The sequence below is a fragment of the Erythrolamprus reginae genome, chromosome 2, assembly GCF_031021105.1.
Source record: "Erythrolamprus reginae isolate rEryReg1 chromosome 2, rEryReg1.hap1, whole genome shotgun sequence".
Classification (NCBI taxonomy): Eukaryota; Metazoa; Chordata; class Lepidosauria; order Squamata; family Dipsadidae; genus Erythrolamprus; species Erythrolamprus reginae.
In genome coordinates this window covers 138,899,335-138,913,132 of record NC_091951.1, presented here as the reverse complement: position 1 = coordinate 138,913,132, position 13,798 = coordinate 138,899,335, and the positions used below count along the sequence as shown (strand labels likewise).

Genomic DNA, 13,798 nt, shown 5'->3' with positions numbered 1-13,798 from the left:
TTCTGCATTGTATTCTTCTCTACATGCCTAAGGCATTTTGGGGATAAGAATGAGAAAATTTTGATTTTGTTTCTTCAGTTGTGATCAATTTCTTACAATGTACAGTGGTACCTCATCTTACAAACGCCTCTTCTAATGAACTTTTCAAGATACGAACCCGGTGTTTAAGATTTTTTTTGCCTCTTCTTCCGAACTATTTTCACCTTAGGAACCCAAGCCGCTGCTGCTGGGATGAAGGGGTTTCTTTTTTTCTCCTTTTTTGAAGAAAAAAGGGAGGGGCGGCTTGGAGGGGGAAAGACTTTGCAGAGAACAGGGTGCTTGCAGAGGCACTGAAAGAGTGTCTTTTGAAGAAGAAAAGGGAGGGGCGCCCCCTTGCCTTTCTTCCTTCCCACTCACCCTTTAGCCTAGCCTTGCTTCTTCCACCGGCCCCCTTTAGCTGCTCCTCCCTGCCCTCTGTTCGCCTCCCTTCTAAGGTTTGGGATTTTCCTGAAGGATTTGCATGCATTATTTGCTTTTACATTGATTCCTATGGGAAACATTGTTTCGTCTTACGAACTTTTCACCTTACGAACCTCCTTCTGGAACCAATTCAGTTCGTATCATGAGGTACCACTGTATTGTAATCAGTAAGGGACTACACTTACCTCCGTATACCAGGACGCTTCCAGGCGAGCAACGGGTGTGGGTGGGGTTGGGTGCACATGCCTGGCACGAGATTTGTTTCCTGTGCATGCGCAGGAAGTGAAATCTCACACGAAAACGCGTGTGACCATGATATTTTGGTGATTTTCAGCAGTGTTTTGCTTCTGTGCATGCCGAGAAGCAAAAATTGGCAAAAAGTGCCGAAATCTCGCAATCACACGTGAGATTTCGCTTCCTGCACATGCATATTAATATTATTCCACATGGGATGAATAGCATATTGTCTTTTTCCAATTACTGCTGAACAAGATTAGTCTTGATTTGAACAACTGGAAAAAAGAAAACAATAGGTGGAGAACTTAAAGTTTAGTTTAGTTTATTGTCATTTCATCTCGTACAAGGAAAGCAACCATGTTACACCAACACTCCGCAGTCTGCATTGGTTGCCGATCAGTTTCCGGTCACAATTCAAAGTGTTGGTTATGACCTATAAAGCCCTTCATGGCACTGGACCAGATTACCTCAGAGACCGCCGACTTCTGCTGCATGAATCCCAGCGACCAGTTAGGTCCCACAGAGTGGATCTTCTCCGGGTCCCGTCAACTAAGCAATGTCGCCTGGCGGGACCCAGGGGAAGAGCCTTCTCTGTGGCGGCCCCAGCCCTCTGGAACCAACTCCCCCCAGAGATTAGAACGGCCCCCACCCTCTTTGCCTTTCGTAAACAACTTAAAACCCACCTCTGCCATCAGGCATGGGGGAATTGAGATCCTCTTTCCCCCTAGGCCTTTACAATTCTATGCATGGTATGTATGTATGTATGTTTGGTTTTTATATTAATTGATTTTTAATCATCAATACCAAATTACTATTGTACACTGTTTTATTGTCGCTGTTAGCCGCCCCGAGCCTCTGGAGAGGGGCGGCATACAAATCCAATAAATAAATAAATAAATAAACTGGTCCACCTCATCTTGATAGGCAGACTAACTCCCTGGAAATGAGTAGCACCACTGTTGTATCATCTGAAAATTTAGTAATAGTATTACTAGAAGCTTCTTGGATGAGAAGTAATATGTTTGTGAGGGGGGAAAAATCAAGAAATTCCAGTTGTCTTTTGGAAAAGCACATTTGGGACAGCCAATACTTTCTCTGAATACTCCTATTGCTTGAAGTTTAGCTCTCCTGCACTTTTATTCCTACTGTAAGGCTCCTTGAATATATGTGGTTAAAAATGTATGCAGATTTCATGTGGAAAGGAATTATGAATTATCTCAGGATGTCACATTTAAGGGTGTTGTGGGCCAAGTTTACTTTGCAACATGCATTTAGTCATTTGTGCCCACTAATGGCCTTGCAGATAGCAATAGCACTTAGACTTATGCACCACTTCAAAGTGCTTTCCAAAGTGCCTCTCTGAGCAGTTTACAGAGTTAGCATATTTCCACCAACAATCTGGGTCCTCATTTTACCAACTTCAGAAGGATGGAAGACTGAGTCAACCTTGACCCAGTCAGGATCGAACTCCTGGCAAGTCAGCAGAGTTAGCCTACAATCCTGCATTTTAACCACTGCACCCACCAGGGCTCTTGTATAGATACTTAGAGAAGGATGATAGGAGTAAGTGTGCCCTTAACGTGCTACCTTTCTGTTTCTTTTCCAGCAAATGAGAACAGGTGTCACTACTCCATCTAGTACAGGGAATTTAAATCAGGAATTCAACTGGGCTTACTGGTTTATTTGTTTCCTAGGATGTGATATGAAACTAAACCATGAATAATGTTAGAGGTATGATTTTCTTTTTGATGGAATTTGGGTTCAATTATCTCATCCACAGAGAGAGCTTTGTCTCTCTTTCTTGAGATAAATCTGGTTTCGGAATTCTTTGTCTTAAGTATTTTTCAATATTTCCTGAGCTGCAGACAGAATCAGTAGCAATGTTATCCACATATTTCCTTTGCTTATACATATGGGTAGCAAGAAACAGCTATCTTCTTCAAGCCACCAGCGGTGTTGTCTTGTAGTAGCATGCCCGTCCTGCTATTAGGAGATCTGCTAAAGAAATCTACAAGGAGGGAACGGTTGGACATGTTTATTAGAATCACAGAGCATGTACAGTAAATGTGCAGGGCTGAAGCAGTAAGGGGCTGATCTTGAGTGAGTGGCACAGCGCATGCTTGGTGGCATCACATTGCTTTCTCTCCACTGCTTTCCCAAGCAGGGCTGGGGAGGATCTCATTTCTGCAAGAAGAAAATAAACAGAGGATGATAATGTAGCAAAAAACAGGAGAATTGTCCTCTCCATAGAGTGGCCTATATAGGCAGAAGCAGATACACAAGCACGCAAGGCATACACAGATATAATCAACTGGGACAAGAATTTTGAGAGGCTATGACTAGATGCTGTGAGAGGCTATGACTAGGTGCTGTGAGTCCTTTCATATCGATAGATAATACACAGTTCCCACTGGAGACTTTTGCAGCAAGCATATTGTAACCTTATAACAACTATACTGCCCCCCTCCCTTAAAGAAATTTACCAACATAATTTTATCTTTGCTCAAGGCATAACTGTCTGTCATTCCTTTCTGGGTGCTTGACTTACTGAGGTCATTGTTGATTATTATTATTATTATTATTATTTATTAATTAATTAATTAGATTTGTATGCCACCCCTCTCCGTAGACTCACTTCATGATGCTCACTTCAAAAAGAGAAAACAAGCTGCTTGATAATGTGAGGAAAAAAGAAATAGTAGTTTGGTCCACATCGGTGCTAATGAGGTGGTAACTATATTTGCCCAGCCCTTGAAGCTGGGGTTGCCAAGGAAAATAGATTTTCTATTCTTTGGGACAGGCAGGAAGCACTCATGGGTTTTAATGCATGGATATGAGGATGGTGCCAGAAGGAAAGATTCAGATTGGTTGGGCACTAGAGGACTTTTTAAGTGAACCCAAACCTGTATAAAAAAAGGCTGTCTGCATTTGAACTAAAATGTAAGCAGATTCTGGATGCATAACATCAACAAAGGTAGAGAACAACTGTGAAATGATTCTGGCAGAAAACCCATCCAGTGACACTCAAAAAATTTGAAATTGGGATATGTTGTTGTGATCAAAGCCCTGTTCCTTTTTTACACACATGCAAAACTCAACATGATAGCTCCATAGATGAAATTGCTGTTTCTTAATGCTATTATTGTCTTGAAAGGTATCTTAAGTTTCTCTCGTGTTTCCTAAATGATGTTGGAATAAGGAGAAGGAGTGTCTCCATTTCTTTTGTGCTGCAAGAGTATGTATTTGTTGTTGTTATCAAGGTTTCAGATTTTATACTGTATTTTCCTTTATATGATCCATTCTGAGAATTTTAGAGAGTTAGGGAACTCATTTTTTAAAAAGCAAAATAGATCCCGCTGTACAGTGGTACCTTGACATACGAGTTTAATTCGTGCCAGAGCTGACCTCGTATGTCGATCATCTCGTATCTCGAACAAATGCATTTAGATTTGGCTTTTCGCGCAGAGATAACTGGAAAAAATGGAATTCTTGCGCCACCTAGTGGACGCTCGGCTCGTATCCCGAATTTGAGCTCGGGTGTCGAACAGATATTTTGCTCGCGTCGCAGCTCGTAACTTGAAATACTCGCATGTGGAGCAGCTCGTATCTAGAGGTACTACTGTATTTATAAATACCACTGTATTTATACTTCCTTTGCCTGTTTCCAGATTTAGTAAGAAAAGACTTCTGATAATAGGGTGTGTAGCCTAACGCATGTGATTGATTTATCAGTCATCTTCTTTTATTTTATTTATTTATTTTATTTATTATATTTGTATGCCACCCCTCTCCGTAGACTCTTTACTGTCTGGGCAGGTTTTAATGGCCCCCCTGCCCCCTGTTCACATCAATTTCTGAAGAGACTTACTTTGGTGGTGCTGGAGCCTGACAGACTGCTGGTGTTACCACCCTGAAAACCAGGAAGGTAGTTGAAGCTGACTCTTTGATCATCCATTCGTCGGCTCTGTGTATGAGCCAGCATTTCCATGAAGTTGTCCATCTCAGGTGGTGGGCTGGGGCTATCATCTGCAGGCCCAAAAAAATCGAAGCACCATCAATGGAAGGCATAATGGAGGACGAGCAAGAGTAGCATTCTTTTTCACTGTTTTAGATGTCACTATTCTGCAACATGTCAAAAACATCGCCATTTTGTTCATTTAGCATTTTTGCTTCTTAGCTCCTAGCTAACTTTGGCTGATTTTAAAACCACAAAGCAAGTTTGAATGAAGACTACTAGGAAAATAAGCATAGTGTCTCAGAAGACGACAACATTAAACTACTTCTAGATCTGAGGGAGATGGGCGATTCAAAAATATGGAAAGAAAGAAAGAAAAGTAAGAAGGAAGGAAGGAAGGGAGAGAGAGAGAGAGAAGTAAGTAAACAAACAAATAAAACACCCCATGTGGACATATCCATATAATCACTGAAAGCCAATAAACCTTTATTTAGCGAATGAAATGCCCAAGCAATATTGGAAATGGCTTGACAAACAAGTTAGGGAATCTCAATTGCACTCTAGAAAAATGTTCAGAGTAAATGCGCTGTCAGAAAATAATAATAATAATAATAATAATAATAATAATAATAATAAATTATTGTCATTGTCAAAACAACGAATTGTCATTGGCAATGAAAGTCGTGTGACACCCAGAGACCAATCCACCATACATAATTTGGAGTAGAAGAGGACTTTCTCATTTTGTGAGAATTTTGTGAGAATTTAGCCTGCAAGGAAACTTTCCCATGTCCCAAGATATCTGTTTTGTAAATACTGAAAGTAGACCCAACAGAAGATGTGGATCTCTCTTTAGCAGCAGTATCCAGGATCAAAAGTTTAGCTTGGTCTTGGGGAAATCATTCACTGCACTATGACTCCTGGATTTACTAAACCTTCTTATTTAGCTTAGAGAACTCACTCTTTTCGGGATCTGAGCCACTCTTGCCATGCACAATTTGAATGTTACAGCGTTGTTCATCCATACGTCCTCCCTGCACATGAGTCAGCAGGTTGAAGAAGCCTTCTTGTTCTGGAGAGCCTGACTATAACATAAGAAGAATAAGAAGTTGGTTCCAACTTTACCTGTCTTAATCATTCCACTGGCCAGTTTTTGTCATCAACCATGGGAGCAAAGCTAGGTAGATTTCTAACATTGCTCACTTTAAGGATTCAGCTAGGAATTTATGACAATCAGACCAGCGGTGGGACAATCAAACCAGCTAGGAATATATGACAATCAGACCAGCGGTGGGACAATCAGACCAGCTAGGAATATATGACAATCAGACCAGCGGTGGGACAATCAGACCAGCTAGGAATATATGACAATCAGACCAGCGGTGGGACAATCAGACCAGCTAGGAATATATGACAATCAGACCAGCGGTGGGACAATCAGACCAGCTAGGAATATATGACAATCAGACCAGCGGTGACCAATGCTGAAAATTCCTATTTTTAAATATTTTTTTGGAATTTTTTTATTACTGTAGTTTTCAAATATATTTTAAAACAGGCAAATACCAACAAGAGACAGACAAAGGAAAAACAACAAAAAACAACAAAAAATCCAATTTTTAAAAAGCTTCTGTACATGCACAGAAGAAAAAAACAGGAAAAAATTCCAACCCCACCATCCATCCAAAAACAAAGATGACGGTGTTCACAGACTGGCACTGACCGAAACAGCTCCGTGACGTCACCAGTGGTTTGCTACCAGTTTGGGCAAAACAGTCCGAGCCGGGAGGAACCCAATCTGAATCAAACATTTACTGACTTGTTGGGCTTTTGATATGATATTGAATTACAAAGGCCAATAACAGAGGAACCAACGCCTCCCAGAGATTCATACGACCTCCAATCTCCTGGCCTCCTGAAAGGCGTTGAAAACACACTTATGCCGGCAGGTCTGGGGCTGTGGAGCGATAGTTCTCCACTCCGGCCAGTAGTATGAATGTGTGATGACTGTATGCTGTTATATTGGGTTTTAATTTTATATGTTTTTATTATATTATTGGGGTATTTAAATTTTGTCATTCTTTTATTGTTGTAAGCCACCCTGAGTCCACTAGGAGAAGGGTGGCCTATAAATTCGAAAAATAAATAAAATAAATGTGGCCGTTTCCTTGGTGTATTTCTTCCTTTGCCTTTTCAAACTTAATGAATCAGGAGTGAACATGAGTTCTAAAGAGCTGTGGTGGCCCAGTGGTTAGAATGCAGTATTGCAGGCTATTTCTGCAATATTTCTGCCTGCAATTTGGCAGTTCGAATCTCCCCACCGGCTCAAGATTGACTCTGCCTTCCATCCTTCCAATGGATCCAGATTGCTGGGGGCAATATGCTGATTCTGTAAACTGCTTAGAGAGGGCTGTAAAGCATTGTGAAGCAGTATATCAGTCTAAGCAATATGCTGTGCTAATGTACTATTTTTACCATCTAGGATAGATGTGTGAATGAAAAGACTGCTAGCATTTATTCAGAAGGAATCCGGCAGCACTTTTTCTGTCTCATAACTTTTATTAAAAGATATGAGTTTTTGTGAGGTTTGGACTTTGCTTATATGCAGGGGTCCCCAAACTTTTTACACTGTTGGAGGGCCGAACTATTAAAAAAGCTATGAACAAATCCCAATGCACACTGCACATACCTTATTTTAAAGTAAAAAACAAAATGGGAATGTACTATTTAGAGGGGGGGAAGAAGTCTGAAATTCATATATGCTTATGTTTTGTTTTTAATTTTCTTTTGTTAACATCTGATTGTAGGTTTTCTTGGCTTATAGAAAAATGTATAAAGAAAGAAGGAAGCACTTTGGCATAATGGTTAATAAGTTAGAAATATAATTGGTGTACTTTTTGAAGGAACATTAAGGAGGGAATTTAATTAAAAGAAAATGAATGTAACTGGATGACAAAATTAGAAAAAAAAACTTTGGCAAGTTTTTTGATGATTGATAGTTACTAACAAAATACCACATTTTATTCATAGAAAATTAGATAGAACACTGTGTTGTGTCACTCACCCGCGGGCCGGATAAATGGCCTCAGCAGGCCACATGCGGCCCACGGGCCGTAGTTTGGGGACCGCTGCTTATATGCATAGTAGTGCATTTGGGTATCCAAGCACCTGCTATTAGACCACTGGCCTCATAAATGGAACTAGGTTACAACTCTCAATAACCTGATCAGAAAGGCTAATGGTGAGCAGAACTTTTAGTAGAGCACACAGCAACGCCTAGATGGCTGCAAGCTCTCCACTGTTGACAGAAATCCTTGCAATACCTTTCCAAGTGTGGCACATTTCATTATTCCTATGATATAAATCAAGGTTGCTTGTCTGCAAAAGGTGAGAAAGTTGCTTTTTTATTTAACTTATGTTAATAATGTATTAAGAACAGTAAACCTTTGACTGAATCAACCTACTTTCATCAGACTCTGGATGCAATGGGCAAACTTTCCATCAGAATACTTTCCTGAGTAATAATCAGGTCAGATGCATCCAAAGTAGTCCAAATTTTTATTAGTTTTTGTTAAACGTCATTTGTGTAAATCATGCAGCCGATATAGGTTATTGCAAGGGACATATTTTGCATCATTCCCTTAATAACTTCATTACTGAAATTATGCAGATTGCACAGATGACATACTTTCTGATTCTATTGACATTTGGAAGTAAAACAGAAGCCCTTCCTCCATGCGGTCCTTATATGGAGGTTTTACCCAAAAGTAGATTATAGATGATGAGTCATCTCTTAATCATATCCCTTTGCAAACTGCAGCATCAGAAAAAGGACTAACAGCTCTTTACAAAACACAGCATCAGTGTAGAGTTCACTTTTAAAACCTTGGGTTAAAAAACAAACAAATGGTGTTTTCATTTGCTCATTGACCGAGTTTTAAGCTTTATGTTCGTTGCTTTGGAAGCAAACGCTGAAGCAAAATAACTGGGATCAACTTAATGCTATTATCATCCCCTGGACAATAACTAAAGCAGATGGACCGTGATCTGCAAGGGAGGAAGGGGTCTTTATATAAGGCAGAGCCATCATTCATTGAGCTGCCAATGGGAGGAGGAGGGGCTTAGAATGAATGATCTGAAAAATGGCAAAAAATCCTACTTGACTGCCCTTTTGACTTAGAACAGCTGGAGAGCAAATGGGAGAGACACATGGTAGGAGACCATCAGAACCAGAGTAACAAACATGTCTGAAAATACTGGAGCAAGGGAAGTAGATACACTGCCTTTAGAATAGAAATATAGAATACTGTACTTTTCTTTGGAATCAATAATGTTTCTATAGCATTTGTTTTCAAAATAATATACAACTAGCTGATGACCTGGCACTGCCTGGGTAATTTTTCATCCTAATCATCCCTGCCTCCCAGGGGTGCAGATGTACAGATGACCCCCTCTGATGGTCATTTCAAAAAATCCTAGAAGCCAAGAGGAATGTACATGGCAAAATTTCAAGTTTGTGGGCTTTACAGTTCTGGAGATTTCATGATTACGGTGTGAGTGGTTTTTGCTTTTATATATATAGATTGAACATTGCTTTATTAATAAATAATAGGCTTGGTGTGGTTTGTTTAGTCTCTGTACTGTAAACCCAGAAGAAAGATTAATTTGGGATCCAGATTGTATTAATTTAACAACTGTATTTAGATAAAAAATACCATGTAATTCTTCATTTGGAAAGTTGGAAGGATGGTGTACCTGCTTAACTCCTTGCAAAACTGCAACCATGAATTAGTTCCAAAAACTATTAAATGCTAATTAATACTGTTAATTGTTTGATGCTTTGTTGATTTAAGTTAGAAAACTATTCTATCATATAGTGTCCAACTGAAGGTTCTTACTTCTCTTTGCAAATGATGCTGATTTTTGAAAAACAATGATCAATTATCCTTTACCACAATACCTTTGCAAGTGTGGCACATTTCATAATTATCCTTTACCATATGCTATTTGCTATCCTTGTTATTATGAAAAGGTCTGTGTATTAGCACTGGCGGAACCCCAAATGCACAATCAAAATTGCCTTATTGGAAAAGATCCATGAGATGTTAGAATCAAAGCAAACCCACATACGAATGCTCATGAATTTTAGCCATTCAAAATAACACAAGACATCTTGCCATGTAAATAGGTGTCTCCCCAAACACTCTATCTTAGGATCTGAATCTGACTTGCAGGGGATAGGAAGGGGGCAAATCTACATATTTGGACATATCAGAATTTGTTTTTTGATCAAGTGAGTTCAAGCCTGAGTGAGATAGTAACCCCTTAATGGCTTCCACAAATTATGTTCCTCTAAGTGTTTAGATACAAGGCAGCGGCTGCACTTATGTTTCAATTTTTTTCTGCAACTAATAAGACCATACAGGTAGTTCTTGACTTAAACCATGATTGGAACCCAAATTTAAGCAAGGGGTTGTGAAGTGAATTGCATCCAATTTTATGACCTTTTATGGCATCGTTGTTAAATGAATCACTGCACTTAAGTCAGTGGTTCTCAACCTGGGGGTCAATACCCCTTTGGGGCATCAAACAACCGTTTCACAAGGGTCGCCTAAGACCATAGGAAAAGACAAATTTCCCATGGTGTTAGGAACTAAAGCTTCTATTCTGGCGCCTTGGAACATATTTTTACAATCCGACCGATCTGCGTTTACAGTGGGGGTGTCCCTCTGACCTTCCTGCCAATCAGCTTAAAGCTCTGTTGGGAGAATTGGTGCTAGACTTATGGTTGGGGTTCACCACAACATGAGGAACTGTATTAAGGGGTCACGGCATTAGAAAGGTTGAGAACCACTGACTTAAGTGAAGCCCATGCTTGTTAAGTGAATCTGGCTACCCTCATTGACTTCTTGCTGGAAGCTGACTAGGAAGATTACAATGGCAATCACGTAACCCTGGAATGTTTTCCCCTGTTGTATATACATGCTAAACACCCAAAGTTTGATCATGTGATCCTAGGGATGTTTCAATGGTTAAAAGTGTGAGGACAGTGTAAGTCATTTTTCGTGATATTCAGCAGGTTCTGACCAGTTCTGGAGAACCGGTAGTGGAAATTTTGAGTAGTTCAGAGAACCAGTAAATACCACCTCTGACTGGCCCACCCACCCCATCTATTCTCTGCCTCAGTTTCAGCTGATTGGGAGGGAATGGGGATTTTACAGTATCCTTCCCCTGCCACGCCCACCAAGACATGCCCACTAAGCCACATCATGCCCATCAAGCCACGCCCACAGAACCGATAGTAAAAATGTTTGAATCCCACCCCTGGGTCTATTGCAACTTCAGCCAGTCACTATAAAAATGGTTGCAAGTCGAGGTCACAGCTTACAAGTGAATTCAAACAATGAAAGTGAATAAATGAATAAAAACCCTTCTTGCCTATCCTGATCAAGCACATCAAGGCATACAAATCCAATAAATAAATAAATAAATAAATAAATAAATAAATAAATTCAAATGGTTTGGTCTTTCTCTTTGTTTTGGGGTGTGTGTGTGTGTCACCAGTCTCATTTAGAGTATGAACTTTGGGATGTCTGTGGATAAGCCCTTCATTTGACTGAGGAAGAAGTAGGAAGGGTCACCAATGTCACTACTTCTTGTTCCTGCATCCATTTTTCAGGTTTATAGAATTTCAGGACCGCTCCCTGTCATAAATAAACAATCTCTGGCCCTTCTGAATTTCTTGCTGTAAACAAGTGGTGCCAGAACCGTGTCTGGAAATAAAGGTTAATGTGATTTTTAAGTAACCTGTGGAGATGATTGATTTCTTTGAAGAAATTCATTATAGAAGAGATTAAAATGGATTCTACTGGTTTTGAGTAATTTAATAACACCATTTATTTTTACCCTTCGACTAGCCTCTACAAAGAGATTTAAAATATTTCCTAACCTTTTTTTTTGTCTAGGGATTATGGAGTGAATTAGCCAAAACTTAAGTGAGCTGCACAGTCACTTACAATTTATCTTAATAACCCATCCATGTTTCATCTGCCAAAGGCTTTTTCTGAGAACTTAAGCTTTTCTAAGAAGTTAAATTGAATATTTACAGATCAATGGAGTTTGTTTTCTGCATTTTTTAATTTCCCATTTAACCATGAAAAATTACTGAGGCTGAGGTCCGAGGTCATTTACCTCTCCCAAATGATATCCTCCCCTTTTAATTATAAGGGATAATTTAGGGATTCATGGAACTACCACCTTATCTGAATTATAAAATTATAAGCTTCCTGTAATAATAATAATAATAATAATAATAATTATTATTATTATTATTATTATTATTATTATTATTATTTATTGGATTTGTATGCCGCCCCTCTCCGTAGACTCGGGGTGGCTAACAACAATAATAAAAAGAACATGTACAATCCAATAATAAAAAACAACTAAAACTCCTATTATAAAACCAAACATACACACAAACATACCATGCATAACTTGTAATGGCCTAGGGGGAAGGGCTATTTCAACTCCCCCATGCCTGGCGATATAAATGAGTCTTGAGTAGTTTATGAAAGACAGGGAGGGTGGGGGCAGTTCTAATCTCCGGGGGGAGTTGGTTCCAGAGGGCTGGGGCCGCCACAGAGAAGGCTCTTCCCCTGGGGCCCGCCAAACGGCATTGTTTGGTCGACGGGACCCAGAGAAGGCCAACTCTGTGGGACCTTATCGGTCGCTGGGATTCGTGCGGTAGCAGGCGGTTCCGGAGGTAATCTGGTCCAATGCCATGTAGGGCTTTAAAGGTCATGACCAACACTAACTGCAACTAAAACAGCAGCTGAAAGTATAGATTAAAATAATGCATAGTAGCTATGAGTTAAAAAATGTGTTACCAGGTACAACTTGTTTCATAGTTCAGATAAATTCATGTTATCAGTTACATTGGCGTGATTTCCAGATCATTTTTCTATAGATGTTGAAACTGACTAATGAGTATCTAATCCAGCCTTAGGTACAAACTCAGCTAAGGGACGTTGATCTACTCATTTGCTGTCAACCCAAGGAAAGAGGCAATGGCAAACCACTTCTGAAAAACCTTGCAGAGAAAGCTGAAGGGACTTGTCCAGACAGTCTCCAAGAATGGCATGGAATAGGAGTAAATGAAAGAAAAGTGTGGGGAAGGGGGCGAGACAACAGGAGGGAGAAAATGCTCCATTTAAAAATAAAATAAAACCCATTTGTTTCAATCAACAAATGCTTTGAAACTGGGCATATTTGTAGACTTAACATAATCTTAATGTTGCTTTTAGACAAAACAAGGAACACAAAACAACAACTCGAGCTGCTGGTTCTAAATACTGTACTTCACTTTTTCAGCACTTACAATTTTTGTTGCCCAGCAAAAAATGCTGACAAGAAGTACATTGTCAGACTCACAAGCAAAGCAGAAAGGATGTATGACAAAATGAGCCAATTCTAAAATTCTAAAGGTTACATTAACAGGATCTTGCAAATCTGAAAATACAAATCTCCTGCTGTCTCTTTTTATCATCTAGTAAGTTTAGAGTTGATTCTTTTAAAGTTTCTTTCTCTGCCCAAGATTCAGCTATGGGCTCCTCTCCACATTTGTTTCCCCACTTCTCTCAAATTCATTCCCATATATCATTACACACACCCAGAACTATTAGCTCTAACTTTATTGTATGTTGCAAGTATGGAAGTACATAAATAATAATAATAATATTGATTTGTATGCCGCCCCTCTCCAAAGACTCGGGGCGGCTCACAACAATAAAAAACAATATTATAGCGAAACAAATCTAATATTAAAAAGAAGCATATAAAACCCTATCATATTTAAAAACCAAACAACACCTACATACCAAACATAAAATATAAAGAGCCTGGGGGATAGGTGTCTCAACTCCCCCATGCCTGGCGATATAAGTGAGTCTTGAGTAGTTTACGAAAGACAAGGAGGGTGGAGGCAGTTCTAATCTCTGGGGGGCCGCCAGACGACATTGTTTAGTCGATGGGACCCAGAGAAGGCCAACTCTGTGGGACCTTATCGGTTGCTGGGATTCGTGCGGTAGCAGGCGGTTCTGGAGGTATTCTGTTCCAATGCCATGTAGGGATTTAAAGGTCATAACC

The 13,798-nt window shown here is 39.7% G+C and overlaps 1 protein-coding gene across 2 annotated transcripts in view; it reads right to left on the bottom strand.

Moving 5' to 3' along the window:
- Positions 1–2,717: 2,717 nt before the first annotated feature.
- The window catches only part of PCP2 (Purkinje cell protein 2), a 50,514-nt gene continuing 39,433 nt past the window's right edge, over positions 2,718–13,798 (bottom strand). For both annotated transcript variants that reach the window (XM_070739626.1, XM_070739627.1), the window contains exons 3-5: positions 5,613–5,736; positions 4,565–4,722; positions 2,718–2,880 (exon numbers count right to left, since the gene is read on the bottom strand). In XM_070739626.1, coding sequence (XP_070595727.1) covers positions 2,875–2,880; positions 4,565–4,722; positions 5,613–5,736 — 288 coding nt within the window. In that variant the 3' untranslated portion in view covers positions 2,718–2,874. The remainder of the gene's footprint in view (positions 2,881–4,564; positions 4,723–5,612; positions 5,737–13,798) is intronic.